At 39.7% G+C, this 16,318-nt stretch overlaps 1 protein-coding gene across 1 annotated transcript in view; it reads right to left on the reverse strand.

The window, feature by feature from the left end:
* The window catches only part of LOC148060595 (latent-transforming growth factor beta-binding protein 2-like), a 114,789-nt gene extending 105,977 nt beyond the window's left edge, over positions 1-8,812 (reverse strand). The window contains exons 1-2 of the mRNA XM_087779309.1: positions 8,159-8,812; positions 3,002-3,075 (exon numbers count right to left, since the gene is read on the reverse strand). Coding sequence (XP_087635435.1) covers positions 3,002-3,075; positions 8,159-8,460 — 376 coding nt within the window. The 5' untranslated portion in view covers positions 8,461-8,812. The remainder of the gene's footprint in view (positions 1-3,001; positions 3,076-8,158) is intronic.
* Positions 8,813-16,318: the final 7,506 nt, after the last annotated feature.

The raw sequence follows: 16,318 nt of genomic DNA on the forward strand, positions 1-16,318 counted from the left end.
CTCATATAAAAGATACTGCAACTCTATGAAGAGTGTCAAGGCAAGAAAGCGTCTTATGAACAAAGGTGGTGATCCATAGGGGTGACTATGCTCAAAATACCAAACTCAATCCTGGTCAACAAGTCAGCTGCTCTGCTATGTCCACCCAAAAAACACATCCAATGCATCTTTCTTATAATAACACTTGTCTCAGTTTCTTTTGAGAAAAAAAAATACTGGATTGGCTCCCGACCTGAGTAATATCAGAGCCAGGTCGCTGATGTAATCTTCACTTACAGACTTGTGTATCGCTTGTAAGCGCTTTCAATTTATTCTCTGGCCTCACCCATGGCCACATAGCTTGATTCGTGATGGATCGACCAGAATTATGAAAATGGGTTTTCTCTGGTTCGTTTCAAAAGTAGAGTAGAAAAAAAAAACGTTGGAAAGATAGAGCCCCTACTTTGAAGACATCATGTCAGGTGGTCAGCTGGGCTTCAGGAACTCTTTAGGAGGTGAATACTAAACAAGCACATGATAGATTGACAAATGGCTCAATAAATCAGGAAACCTTTTTTTCTACCTACATGCATTTTTAGGTCCCGTGTGGGGCCTTTTGAGTTGGCACTTTGCCCACCAGGGGGGGGTTTCACACAGCTGATGATAGCATAGCCTCCAGTCAAAGCTGGGCCGGGGCCAAAATGTAAGCTAGTCCAGATGCGTACAGAGACCCCCGGTTCGCTCATATGTGCTGCCTTATTTAACATGGGAGCATTAACGGCGGCTAGTTTCTCTCTGGCAGATTAGAAGTATTTACTCTTCCAATTACAGTAACTACAGCTCAACGCTGAAATGTAAATTCAACCCTCCGTGATTGGCCCTTCGCTAGGAGCTGGGGAAAAAAAAGGCAAAAAAAAATAAAAATGGCAGGAGACTTTTCACCGTGCAGGAGGGAAGGAGATCTAATTAGGAGGTTGCTGGGGCCAATCACTGTGTTGTGTAATCAACTGGCTGAGTTGTGCGTGTGTTGTGTAGCGAGTGTGTGCGACGGAGATAATTAGCAGGAGAGCAGCAAAAGTAAACAGTAAACAAGTAGCCCCACATAGAAGGAACGATATGTAAACACAGCGTTGGTCCCAAACAGTGTGGCTTTCACCTCACTTGTAAAATGTAAAGATAATTCTGGCTCGGACTGACTCAACTGGACCTGTTATTTTAACGAAATAAGCCTAAAAATCTTAATCTGGTGGAACTGGCTGCTCCTATAACCACTTTCAATCAAGGACAGGCCCGTTTTTTTATTACCTAAAACTTTTCCTACATGACTTTAAGTGCCATCTTTTTATTGAGAGGCCAGGCGACATTTACTACCACAGCATAACGCAGTGGTCACCAACCACTGGACTGGGGCCCAGAACCTTTCGTAAGGCTTTTTGTGTTCTACACAAAAAGAAAAAAAATGTTGTATTGATTAATACGGTCTAAAGGGGCTTTATTCTGAAAAAATAACACTAATCTGTGACTCTTAAGTTTTATGTAAACTCAGGGTCAAGACCTTTGTTTTATCCCTTGTGTTGTCTCTGAGTCAGGGAGAACGACATCCACCACTTCATATGTATTTCTGGATGCCAGGGAGGTGGGTCACCTTGACCCAGAGGCAAAACAGGGGCTGGCAAGTTAAAACAATTTTTTAAATTAAACACTAAGTCTTTACGAGACAATTGTTTGGCCGATCATGCGCGTTTATTTTCGCTGTTTTAATCTAAAGGTTTGTCTGTGAAAATAAATTATTAAACCTCGACCCTGATGCAAAAAAAAAGTCTGGGGACCCCCTGCCATAAAATACAAGCTACATTGCATTTGAGACATTATGCATAAAATTCTATCCATCTTCTACTGTTTCTTTCAATGTCCGGTTACGGGGCCAGAGCAAATGGGCCCCAGACTTGCCTTCTTTTGTTATGTAAAACTGCAGGACAGCCAAGAATTGTTATCGTATCATGATTTCTGGTATAATATTCACTTTACTAATGATTAATAACTTTCTATTCACCCTAATGTAGAGTAAGGGTTTGGATTAATTTCAAAGTTATTCCATTTTAAAGTTATAGGCAAAAACGTACATGAGAATTTAGTTAATTTTTAATGAATAATTAGGGACTATTTATATGGGGGGCCTTCCAGACATTGAGAAATTCTCCATGTTTATTGAATTAACTTAAAAGAGTAGATTTATATTTACAATGATTTGCGTTGCAATCGGAAATTCCCCGATTTCCATGAAGTACTTTAAATACCAAAGGAAATTTCATAATATGACCCGAGCATAAATCAAAGGATAAATAAACTTCTCACGATTCATCGATACAACACGACAAAACATCCCCAGCCTCGGCACGCCATCCATCTGATATAAACAAAGAAGCCATTGATCGCTCTCCGGAGCCTCGCCTGCCAAAGCATGTCAAGAATATTTGTTGTCTGCCTGCCCTGGCGTTTCCTTGCTTTTGGGTTTTTCATCAAAAAAGATTGACTGTCAATCACACCGATGGGGAATCCGCCGCTCTTGGCCAATGCAAAATAGCCACGACCACAAAATCGCTGGCTCTCACGAAAGTCAATATGTGGCAATAAAACATCATCAGCGCACGCCGCTTCGAGATGTAAACAATGATGCAGCGCAATCGATGCTTTGCATTAGCGTCTGCCGCGAAGATATGACCTAATTTCTTCTGTTGTGGGAGTTGGGGGAAAATTGAATTTGGGAGCTATTTAAACCATGTGATTGTGCGAGGAATCTTATAAGATCCTCACTGTGCATTGGGAAACCACGAAACACAGCTTGTATTACAATGAAGCGTTCTACCAGTGAAGCCAGGGAACCATCTGCGCAGAATTTTTTGGGTGCTCCCAAGAGGGATTTGATCTTTGACACCAAAAGTGACTTTAAAATGAATTAAAAGCTTGGCTACGTTATTGTCAACACTATTGTAATCTGAAAGATTTCGATGAAAAGACTCACGTTTGATGCAGCGGTTGGTTCCCGGAGCCAAGGCCCAGCCCGAGCAGCACTGCTGACCTCCGCACACGTTCGGTCTGAAAGAAGACAAAACATTCATAAGCTGTCGTCCTTTATGTCACTGCTGATAAGTGACCCCGGTGAGAGTATTCTTGCACCGAGCTTGGATCGATCAACATGAAACTCCAGACCGGAGTGAAAACAAAAGCCTCGGATGGATTAGGAGACAGACAGCCTGGGGGGGGGGGGATGAACTCGCCTTTCGTCTGAATCACTGACCAGATGAGAGACGACAAGTCTTGGACAGTTACAACTGGATTTTTAATCTTCTTCTGCCAGATCGGGGGAAGGTTTCGTCAGGCTGGCGCAAGGTCCGTGCCCAGTCATCCTTTCACGAGGGATTTCAGGAAGTCTGACTCGGCGATGGATGCGGTTTGACTCGTCGACCTCGCGAGGGAATCGTACTCACTAGATACCGTAATTAGGGTGTCGCTGGGATGAGTCGTTCCGTGCCTTCTAGTGTTGACATATGAGACTTTTTTCCAATAACATCATTACTTTTTCAAACTGATATCCCGCCTCGGGCCTGGAAACACCACCACAAACATGATTAAATTTCAATTAGCGTCTGAAGGTGAGGTCATGCTGTATCGATGCGTGCGATAAGTGAATCACAAAACATGTCAGGACGAATTTATAATGTCTTTCCAGGCCTGGTGTTTGGTATCTGGTGTGCTTTTAATATCTGTATTATTGATATGATTTCAGCTTCAGGCGACCCCTGGAGTCGGGGCTTTCTGTGTGGAGACTTTTAATGTTCTTCCCCTAAATTATCCTCCGGGAACTCTGGTTTCCTCCCACACTTGAAAAACACGCAGAGGTTAATTGAATTGTTTCTGAGAACTTGGCCTAAGAAAGCTACATTTTTAGGAAAGGGGGGCAAATGTCAACCATGCCAAGAGTTATCTCATTCAGAACTTCAAAATAAAAGCTTGTTCATCCTGCATTGATTAAATATCATTTCACATATATTTAAATATTCTTGAGTTAAATAAATAGATATGAGTAAATAAAATGTGTGTAGTGAGTAGAGAACTACGGTCAAGATGTTCAATTGCTTTTCTTAAAATCACCGTATATGGAAAAAGAAACACTCAAAAAGGCATAACTTATCTGAAGAATATCATTTATTAAAGACCTTAACAGAAAAAAAAGGAAAAAACTTGAATGACCTTTTCTAAAAAGTACAATTTAAATTGGGAAATAGGATTTTTACAAGTTACGTAAAAAGTGTAGATTGTTTTTTGATTATTTATCTTACATTTAAGTAAATATTTTGTGATTCATTACTCGATTGTTTTTCTAAAGAAACAAAGGTCTTTTGCAGTTTTGTTTAGAGCTCCATCTGAATCCCATTAAAACACTAATTTCATTGAAATGCTTCTTGGAGGAGAAAGAAAAAAAAGAAGAGAATCCTGGTCACGACTTAAGACACAACCTGCCCTGGATTATGAATTTTGCAGGTTTTCGCTGAAGAGTCGTCGACGCCAGCTGCAACGGCGTACACTCATAATGAGTACGCTAAGCGGGAATTCCAGAAGGAAATGTGTCACGAAATCACTTTCTTTTAAGCGGATGATTCATCTGCTTAAAAATAAAGAGTAAAAAAAGTGTTAAGAATGAATGTGAGTCATGTGTCTCGCAGATTTATGGAACACTGCTGTTGTGTTTCTTTGAAAGCTCAAAGGGGTTTTACATTTAGCACGGGGATATATGTTTTTTGGCAAGGAGTAGCTAGATATTTACCCTGCGAGGTAATAAAACCTGCTGGCTTGAATATCCTGCCTTACAATTTCCTTCGTGAGCGTCTTTAAATAGACGTCCTCGCCGTATGTTCACGCATCATTGCTACTGTTTTTGATGACACATGTGTTCAGAAACTTTGCTAACAAGTGTTGGCTGTTATTAAATTCTTGTTATTAGTTTGTCTGCCGGTTTAACCCTGAAACTCCAGGTTCAAGTATGTCCAGATCTCTTCCACGTCTGAGAGAAGGATCTGGAACTTTTCGAGGAAAGAGCTGAGCCAAAAGACAAACGTTGGATTTCTACTTTTTATGAATCGAAAGATCAGCTGATAATGGTGAGTTTTCTCCAAGATAAGAGCCAAGTCATAGAGAAGAGACTCATACAAGGAGATAGTTGAGGTTGCTCAAGCATTTGAGTCAGGGGTCAAACCTAGAAAAATTTCCTCAAAATAAAAAACACTAATTTGTATGAGTGGGAAATAACATAGTACTGATCTGGGACAATATATGAAAATATTCAGAGAGCGCAGACCTCTGGCCAAGCTTTGAACACACACTTACAAAAAATACCCAACATTTTAACCCGAAGTTTGTTTCATCCACAATATATATATATATATATATATATAGTAAATATTTGGTTCATGGACAAAAGATCCACTTTTTATCCTTTTTTTTTGCAGTTTTTGTCTCTCAAAATGAAGGGAATTAATGGTTAAAAAAAACAACGTATTATGAAGTCCTTTTCAACATTGTGTAATCTCAGGGTCAAGGTGACCTGGAGGCCCAAAAACAAATGTGTTTGTGTTATTCCTTGTCTTGTCTCTGGGTCAATTGGCTTGACCCAGAGATAAAAAGTGCTGTATAACATTAACATGACAGTCCATTGTTATTTATTGATTTACACTTAAGTAAAATGTATGTCAAAGCAAATAACACAACACTATGAGATAATGTATTACACCAACATATTTACTCGTAAAAGATTATTAAATTATTAAAAATGTGGGTTGTGTTTTCATGTAGCAATTATTAGATCTTTTTCCTGTGTTTTTTCGTCAATAAGATCTTTTTCTTTTAGCTCGACACCGCCTCAAAAAACTGATAACGTATCCAATGTGGCTCTTGATGAAATTCAATCGTCCAACGCTCGTCCCATTATGAAACATGTTCTGAAAATTATATTAGAATCAATTTTTTGTGCTGCTTTTGCCAACAGACAGACACAGAAATCGACAGAGATATTCGGGACATTTTAGGTAAGTGTGATTTTGGCCGAGATGCTTGGAAGGGTGTGGCCGTCTCTGAAGAGTCTGAGCAGATGTGGACGATGACACATGGAAGTGTGGCAGTGGAAGGAACCACCGGGAGACGGGACGTCGACAGAAGTTTTTGGGAGAGGTGAAAACTTGGGTCCCTTTCAAAAGGCGATGATGTTGTGATAAGAAGACACAACACTGCTGTCGCGAAGCACTAACAACCCTTCATATCCGACACCACAACACTTGAGAAGGTTTCGCAAGGCTCTGGAGGAAAAACACTTCTCGCCTCCTACATCTTGTCCCTCTCTGGAAAGATTGACCTTATAAAAACAAGCAAAACAAGTCCAGACTTGGACGGCGGCTCCCGTTCTTTATGCTTTCGGTGTACGTCTACAGATGGACGAACAATTGCTGGAATCCTCCGGCTGCTTGTAAAGCGTCCTTTTGTAAGTTGACAGCATAAATAATGCACTTCCTACATGCTGCAGCCTCTGGCTCGCGGCACCGAATGCATATTTCTTTCGGCGAGGTGAGCGACACAATGATGTAAACATGCCTCTTTCCTTAAGCTGGGAACAAACACCACAAGGGTTAACAACACAAGGAGATGTCCATGTTTGGACTCGGAAGGCATCTGAGAAACAGGTGTTTCTGATCAGCGAGCCAATTTTGAAAATGTTTGCCAGTGCAACACATGGCCACGGGCGACCCACAAGTGGAGCACAGAGGCAGCGAGAGCAGCCGTTCCACTCAGGAAACGGTGATAATAGTTTCTTCGCGTGAGGTATCGTCCGCTTGATCACTTTCTCTGGTAATCACCTATTAGATGCTTGACCTCGTTCGACTCTTGAGCGCGACAGCCGCCCGAAGAATTCATAAGCAAGTCCTTGAAATCCGTAGAAGAGTCCAATAGCAGCTGGTCTACACCCAAAGCTGACCCCATAATGTCCTGGGTGACCCACAAACACTGCCTTACTTCTCAAGTGCCTCTCATTTCAGTTTTCTTACACAGCAGATTTGGGTTCTTGGTCTAGTCTTAAGGTTTGTTTTATTTCCTTCTGTTTTTAATAACCACTACAAGTAAAACTAGAAAAGCACTGACACATGGAACACCTCTGCCAAGGTGCTTATTTCACGAGGTTTAATGCAGACGCAGTGTCCAATGAAATCATTACAATAACTATTACAACTTGGTGTTAAGCCATGTTCCCTGAATGGCAATCAAAGTCATTGATTGACAGCGTGTCGGACAAACTAATCCCTACAAAATCAATAGTGCTGTTGCTTCCAGCCATTAAGGGAAGAGAGGGTCTGGAATTCATCTTTTTTTTAAACACATGTAAACCTGAAATTAAAATTGAAAATTCCTGAAGTCTGTTCCATTGTGAACTAAAGTGAATGATATGTTATGAGTGTTGGGGAAGTATTTTACAAATAAATGGGTTGTTGGAGAAAACCTTTGCCAAATTTCCAAAAAATCATTTGATTTTGAGTTTGCTCACAATGTCCAGTGAACTATTGCAAAGGTGAAACCTGACTTGTTTACTAATCTTTTTGTGAAGTGTATTTTATAAAGTCAAGTATTTTGCGGTTTTATTTATGTGGGTTGATTGGAGAGGTGACAAGCCAAACATATGATGGAGGAAACCTCCCCAAAACAAAATGAAATACATTAAAAAAAAACTAAAATCAAATCACGTCTTGTTCTAACCGATTCCAAAAATGTCATTAAAATTCATTTCAATTACATCTTAACTGCGTTTTTGAAGTTAACTCAACACTTGTGTTGACTTGATCTGGCTCTACACTTCAAACTCATGCTCCAAGTCTCCACCTCAACTGGACTTTCTCAGTTGGTCTTAGTTGGGAATAAAAAACACTCTAAATAAATCATCATTTTTAATTCCTTGTTTGAATGTGTATTCGTCACGGTTGTGAGTTTGGCGGACTCGTGGACTTACATCATAAGATTCTGGGCCACAAAAAGCGTGGGCTGACAAAAATAGGTCACGGCACTTAATCCCCTGTTATAAGTGCTTGAACAGGCGTTTTGGGGGTTTTTTTTTGTTGCTTGTGCTAAACAAACGTCTTACCCGACCAGTCTCCTCGAGCCGGACCTGCTGCTCTGCCTGCGGTCCACCCTGGTCCTGGAGCCGGGCGTCTGCCGGGCGGTGCGCGGGGCTCCATCCCTGGACGCGGAGGAGGCGAGGTCCGCCTCTGGCGCGCCTCCAGCTGGAGTCGCGCGTCCTTGGGTTGTTGCCGTACTCCGCGGGTCGCGGACGACTGACGCGTCCGGGTCCCCGATGGACCCCTCTGTCCGTCCACCTGCCGGGTCCATGTGACCCTCGGCGAGCAGCAGAAGAACCGCCACAAGTCCGAAAACTCCTCGGTCCATTTTTTTTAAAAATAAAAAATATAACTGCTTCTCAAAAAAAAAAGAAAAAAAAGTATAATAAAAAACAAAAGTCCTTGAGTCTATTTTTTAACAAGCGCGCATCCTCGTCCACGAGTGCAAATAATCGGTCCGCATAATGTCCAGGTGAGCTCGGTTTGAGAAAGTTCACAAACGCATCATCCCCATGTGTTCAGGAGGAGAAGAGCTGCGAGGTGCGTTCAGGTCTGCGGAGGCTCCAGAGTGAGAGAAGTCCAGCTGCAGTCCCGGGAATATCACCTCCTCCTGGATCTGAAGTCACCGGGATTTTTTTTTTTTTGTGTGTGTTGAGGATTGCATGCGCTCTGCAAGAAGGAACTCCCCCCATGCATTGTTGCTCCAGCCACTGCACCGCTCTCCCCATGTGCTCACACACAAACACACACACACTTACACACGCTTCTCTGTGAGTCTACAGGAATGTAACAACAAGGCTTGACTTCCAGATGAATTCGAAACGTATCCGTGCAATGTTAAATTAAAAAAGTTTAATTATTAAAGTACAAAGTCTTGTGATTTAAAAAAAATTGTCATTATTTAAGACAGAATGCCTTTTTTATTGTAATGAGTTTGGTTCAATAAGTAAGTTTATTTATATTTTAGCGCTTTTCTAGACCAGGGTCACAAAGCGCTTAAACAATATATAATAAAAAGATCAAGATAACACCAATAACAACACGGGAGTCACAGAAACCAGGGAAAAGCCTGCACGAATAAGAAAGTCCTAAGATAATAAAGATAATATTATAAGAAAACATAATAGAAAAACTTAAAGTGATAGTTCAACCAAAATTTGTTTAAATTAAATCGTCAAAAATGTATTTTCTACTCGCCCTCATTTCCATTATTTTCAGAGTAATCTTACTTTTTAGAGTTATAGACAAAAATGTTAATTTGTAGATGGTGATGCTCAGTTGTCATAGTCTTCATCTTCATCCAATAAAAACCACTTGAAAACATCCAAATGTAACGTACAACTTGTATTGAAGCCTCGACATGAGGAATTGTTACGAAAAAATGTAAAAAAGTCAAAGTTTTAAGGTTGCTTTTAGCTATGCTGCTATGCTAGCTGTTAAGCAAACATCCGAAAAAGACAGGAAGTACTCTGGGTAAATATCGTGAACACAGTGTAGACTGGAAGTTTGAATTTTGGGTGAACTAACTCTTTAAAACTGAAAAAAATTGAAAATTGAAATTGAAATTTCCTGGAATCCCATCCCAGACAGTCATATGACCATTTCACTCTGAAATAACGTGTTGCAATACAAGGAAGGAGAGATCAAGACTTTTCTCCACATCATAGTTGAAAAAAAAAACTCCTTGCGAATGCAATTTCACAAGTGTTTTGAGAATATTTTTATTGTATTCATTTCAGGGGAAAATTGTAATGGAAACCACTGGCAGAGTGATTGGTTCAGAGGGATGAGAGCTTGTGCCAAGATCCTTAAGTCGTCCACCACTGGTGTTTGTTAGCAAAATAACTGAGAAAACTTCAGAACAGATATATTTTGCACGTATTTCGAATTCCATCTGGATTCAGGAATATTTTGAAGGATAAGTCACACACTAATAGGGCTGAGGATCAAAGTTTTCGATACAGGTACAGATACTGATATAATTCAATACCAAAACAATACTTTTCCCGATACCACTCAGATGTGAACTCCCCCCACACCAGACATTTGTAACATTATACACTGGGTGTTGTATTTGACAAAGACATGTCTTTAGTGCAACAGAAAACCGACCAGAAACTTTTTCCTTCAACTGAGAAAAATCTCTAATTTTAGGAAAATTATGTCACAACACAATCTGGAGCTTATAATTCATGTGTTTGGGTCTTCTGGTTTCGACTATTGTAATCATTTTTGTGTCTAAACAAGAATGAGCTGTCTCGACTGCAGTTGATACAAAACTCTGCCGCAATTCTGACCTGCTCTAGTAGGAGGACTCACATTTTATTTGTGAAAGCTTTTCCCTAATTTACTGGAACACTGTTCAGCTTCAAATACCTGGGTGTTCACCTCAACAATAAACTGAACTGGTTCACACACATCAACGCCGTGTACAAGAAGGGCCGAAGTCGCCTCCACCTCCTGGGGAGACTGAGGTCCTTCGGAGTGTGCAGACCACTTTTAAGGACCTTTTATGACTCTGTGGTAGCCTCTGCTATCCACTACGCTGTGGTCTGCTGGGGAGCAGGCAGCACGGACCGGGACAGGAAGAGACTGAACAGGCTGGTCACGAGGGCCGGCTCTGTCCTGGGCCGCTCGCTGGACTCGGTGGAGGAGGTGGGAGAGAGGAGGACACTCTCCAGACTCTCCTCCATCAGGGACAACGCTCTCCACCCACTGCACCTGACCGTGGAGGAGCTGGCCAGCTCCTTCAGTGGCAGGCTCAGGCACCCCCAGTGTAGGACGGAGCGTTATAGAAGGTCCTTCATCCCAACTGGTGTCAGGATATTTAACTCTCTACTTTAAATATCCTGGTGCTAATCCGTAGCGTGGTTTTCTTCTTGTGTGCTTTTTATTTTATTTTTTTTCCCGTTTTTATTTCTATTTTATTTTATTTTTTATTCTATTTTATTTTGTTAATAGTGTCAATTTCTAATTTTGTAAATAATTTGTATATTTTTAAGATCTTTTTTTATTTTATTTTGTATTATCTCTTGTACTATTTCTTTCTCCTTGCACTTTATTTTCTTCCAACTGCGCTGTTGTGAAAGTGTGTTTCCCCTCTGGGGATGAATAAAGCCTTTCTATTCTATTCTATTCTATTGTCTTGGCTTCTAAGAGTTTTTAACTCTGTATTGTTTTTGTTCTGGTCTACAAAGGCGCTTTACAAATAACCATTACTTACTGTTTTTAATACACAGCTAAAAATACAGCTTTATAACTGGCATATTCATTGTAACTCTTAGTATAGTATCCATGTGTTGTAGTTCCCTTTAACTTGGTACTTTAATTCAAAACTCTTTCACCGTTGTTTTAAAGTGTCCTTCTTTCTTCTGATCGGTACCCTTTTAAAATAAATGAATTATGATTCTTATTAATTTCAGTTTTATTTATTACATTAGTTAATTTCCACTCAAACACATTATTATTAAGCTTGTATACAGATCTATAGATCACAATATGGATGTTAATGAACCACTTGGTGGAGGATTGCGCTCTTCAAATGTTATTTTCTTGGGTTGAAACTGAACCGATTCCGAAATGTAAAAGAAAACAAGTTGATCAAAATTTTGTTCATAACCCAACAGTAAATAGTAAAAAGGTGCATAAGGCTTCTCTTTGGTTGTCTTTCTTGCATAAACGTTTAGGTTTTTGGAAGTTTTCCAGATTAAAAACGGTCTCTGGAAGAGTTCCAACAGTTTTAATGCCCTTGATTAAAATGTTGAGACCAAAAATAATAACTAGGAGGGTCTTTTTTTTCCCCTTTAGGCCTTCACAAGTTGAAGTATTTTATCCTAACTGGAGCGTAAAGGCCTTTTGTCATGTGCTGCAATTAAACTTCAATAGAGTCCCAGATCCAGGACGTATATCCTGGCAGCTGCAGCCGTACAGATGTGCAGCTATAATCAAACAGCAGGAAAAGATACGGGAAGCTCCCAGTTGAAAACTTGGATACGTTGTCAGGTTATGTAAGAGATCCCATTCATCTGCCCCCTCCTCGCCCCCTTGCTGCATTATCACCCCCCTCACCACCCCCCACTCGCTGGAAACAACACTTCTCTGCTGTTAGATCTTAAACGACCGGAGAGGACATTGGCTCCCGACGATCCCGCATTCCGCAAGGATGCCCGGCGGTTCTTTCTCTTGAGTGGTCTCCCGAGCACCGTGACCACTCCGGCGACCAGGCCTTCCAAAACACACAGCGGTGCAAGAACACGCTCCTCTCGTTCGGTGTCGAGCCAGGTTGGAAAACACTCGTCAGGTCAGGGTTTTGTGAAGGGATGTGGGACCAAATCCGTCCTAAATCTTTGTTTGTCGGATCTCCAAGAAAACAAGTCTGTTCCGAGACTGATTGCTGCTCATCTCGCGGCCCAGGAGAAATCTAATTACACAGGGAGGCCCCTGCTTTGTCTTTGGACTGTCCGGGAGTATCATCCCACCCCCAGGCGTATGGCGGCCCCTTTGACACCAGTCGTAGCCGGGATGACCCCCGGTATTTGGGTCAGCTCGGCGCTCACAGACAAAACTCTGGACGTGTCTCAATCAATATCTGCAGTTACATCAACAACTTTTCATTCTGATGGAGATTACGGAGATGCTGTCATTCAGTCTGGTTCTTACGGTCCTAGACCCGGGTGTCCTCTCAAAAGTTCAACACGTTCAGGGAAGTTATCGAGTGCTTTTGAGTCACATACCTTAAAAACACAAAAGCTTAAAATCTAAATGTGTAAAAACAGTTCAACCTAATCCATGTTGATACTAAAATTAAAGTGATAGTTCATTCAAAGCGTCACTCTTTTTCTAGATGGATACTTTATTGATCCCCGGAGTTGAAATTATTCTGTTCAGTAGTGATAACATATCCATCCAAACAAACATCCATAAATACATGTAAAGACAATCGAATAAATACAGTACAAAAAATACAATAAATACATATTAAAAAAAAAAATCCATACTCAAGGGTCGGGATTATTTTCACAGTAATCTGTTCCTTTTTAGAGTTAAAAGCAAAAATGTTTGTTCATTTTATTGAAGCGACTGGAGCTCAGTTGTCTTTGTCTTTATCTTCGTCCGAAAAGAAACTTAAAATTATCCTGACACATGTGGTGCTCGTCTGTAACGTCCCTCTTGCATTGAAGCCTCCACAATGGGAATGTATAAAAAAAATCTTAAATAACTCAATTTTGTAAAGCTTGTTTGTAGCTGAAGTTATCAGTCTCCATTAAAGCTACCACTAAAAACAAGCTTAAAATACTTAAATTTTTACGTTTTATCTGAGCAATTCCTAATGTCGAGGTGGACATTACAGGCGAGCAGTATGGAGGCATTTGGATGTTTGTAAGTTTGTCTTTTTGGACGAAGATGAAGACGCAACAACTGAGCTAAAGTCTAGAATCCATGCGTTTGTGTCTTCTCGTTTGGACTATTGTAACAGTTTATTTTGGTGTCCAAACAAGAATGAGCTGTCTAGCTAATACAAAACTCTGCAGCTATTCTGACCCGCTCTAGTAGAAGAACTTGCATTTTATTTGGGAAAGCTTTTCCCTAATTTTCCGGGACTCCTGTGTTTGTCTCCATGTTGTCTTCTGAAAAATCTCAAGTAAGTCTATTTTTTAAGCTTGTTTGTAGGTGAAGTTATCAGTCTCCACGCTAATGGCCTAGCAGCTTCCACTGAAAAACAAGCTTAAAATACATACTTGTTTACGTTTTATCTGAGCAATTCCTCATCTTGAGGCTTAAATACAAGATGGACGTTACAGACGAGCAATATAGAGGTATTTGGATGTTTTTAAGTTTGTCTTTTTGGACGAAGATGAAGACGCAACAACTGAGCCAAAGTCGCTAGGTTAAAATAAACATACATTTTGGCCTTTAACTCTAAAAAGGAATGGATTAGTCTGAAAATAATCCCAACCCTTAGTGGTTAAATTTTAAGGGAACTAATAAAGAATATGTTATTTTATCACGTGAAAATAAAAGCATCGTCAACTATGCGATTTCTCTCCAGATACTTTTCATTAACAACATCATACATCGTCGCACTATCGAGTTTTCCATTTTCCCGCCAGCGTTCGCTCCATGTGGCATGTATGCGGACCATGTTTGTTTACATATATGAACACAATCCTTTTAATCAGGCAACATGGAGCTCTATGTATCTGTGTGGTTTGGAGCTTGTGGTTATCCGGCCCCTCAAGGGCAATCGTTCAGGACGACCCAATCTAAACTGTTAATAGATCTATGAGCTATTGATTGTTCGGATACTTCTTCGGTCAAATGCTCCAGGCAGGAAGTCTATATGTTACGATGTTTTTCAAACAACCAGGCAGCGACAGTGAATCCAACTGAGTTGATTCAAAGTTCAGAGCAGGGGATTAACATGTTCAGAAGAAGCCCCATTATAGTGGCATATACAAAGGAGCTAAGACCTCCACCTATCAGCTCATTTTCCCCCCTAATAGATTTTTTTTCAATACCATTTTCTTGCTCTACATCTTTATGATTGTGGAACTGTTGGTAGCTTTTGAAACAAAAAAAAAGAATGGTAATGAACGCAACAGCAGGCAGCTTAGTGCAACAGAACCGACAACACAGTAGGCGATGAAGAATTGTTTGAACGTTAACACTTTTCTTAATCTACACAGAACAACTTTAAGTTGTAATGATCTATTCCTTGTTCTTTTATCAACATTTCCTGAGAAGTCTGTTCGCCTGCTTTTGTGTTATATTCTTTACACACAGAACAGACACCAACTTGTAACCAGACACCAACTTGTAACCTCCTTGGCAGCTGTATGAAGCGAAAAAGATCAGGTGCATAAAGTAACTATTCTTAAAAACTCAAAAAATGAGGACAAATGTTTAGAAAAATATACATTGTTCTTACAAAAAAAACAAAGAGCACCAAATTCTACATTTTCTCATTTATGAATGAATAAATACTACTAAATATATATATACAGTATGTGTATATATTTAGTAGTATTTACAAGTTAATAAAGGAGATCTATACATATATATATACAGTATATGGAACACATTTCTCCCAATAAGGTCACTGTTGATTTAAAAAATAATAAAATGTAAAAATAGTGACTACTATTAAATGTGAGATAATAAAAATATAATTAAATACAAAAAACGTAATAATAATAAAGAATTAATTATATATATATATATATTTTTTAAACAGCAGGTCTGTTGTATGTCACAACTGAAACTACTACAACACAGTTCACACCGACTTTATATACTTGTGTACAAGGGGCCACATAGTTGGAAGAAGGGATGCATGTGCGTATGAATGACGATAAATTAAATAATCTTGAATAAACAAATAAATAATCGTCTAAATATACAAGTAAATGTATGAATGGATACAAATTTAAATATCAAAATAAATGGCCTCAGACAGTTGCCATTTCTGTGAATGTATATTTATTTATACATTTTGATATTTAAGTGAGTTGAAATAACCAAATAGATAAATTATTCGATGTAAAAATAACTAAATCTATAAATAATATGTTTATATAAACAGAGACAACACTGTTTTTTTGACGAAAAAGTCATTTATTAATTTAGACATTTTGATATTAATCCATTAAGTTACGTATTTAAACATTTATAATCATGTCATTTATCGTCCAAGTTGAGAAGAGTTAAAAGAGAGGGTTTAAATGGGAGCGACTAGGAAGGACAAGATTAGAAAACATGTGGAGATGTTTGGAGAAAGTACGGGAGGGCAGATGTTTGTATACAGGGAAGGAAAGGGTGACGAAACAGGAAGAAGAACTAATGTGGTGAATGAAGAGGACAGGTGGATCATTAGAAAACGGCTAAACCTTATTTTTGTCTGCCAAAATAGTTTGAGCTCAAGTGAAGAATTCATTCATCAGCCAGGTTTTGTTATCCAACAACTGGAAAACATCCACATCCTGCACATTTCAGTCATTTCTGAATCAAAGCCAAAACCTCCTGTCTTTGGGTTAAAGCTTTTCCCGAGGTCGTTTGTAAAGTCGAAGCCTTTAATCTGATCTTTCCAACAGTCTCCACGTGGATCTCTCCTCGCACTGACATGAGCCGGGAGCTTAAAGCCTTTGTTAAATTAACAAATCACACCCATAAATGAATGAAGCGCCTGC

Source organism: Callionymus lyra, chromosome 18 (genome assembly GCF_982586985.1).
Source record: "Callionymus lyra chromosome 18, fCalLyr1.hap1.1, whole genome shotgun sequence".
Taxonomy (NCBI): Eukaryota; Metazoa; Chordata; class Actinopteri; order Syngnathiformes; family Callionymidae; genus Callionymus; species Callionymus lyra.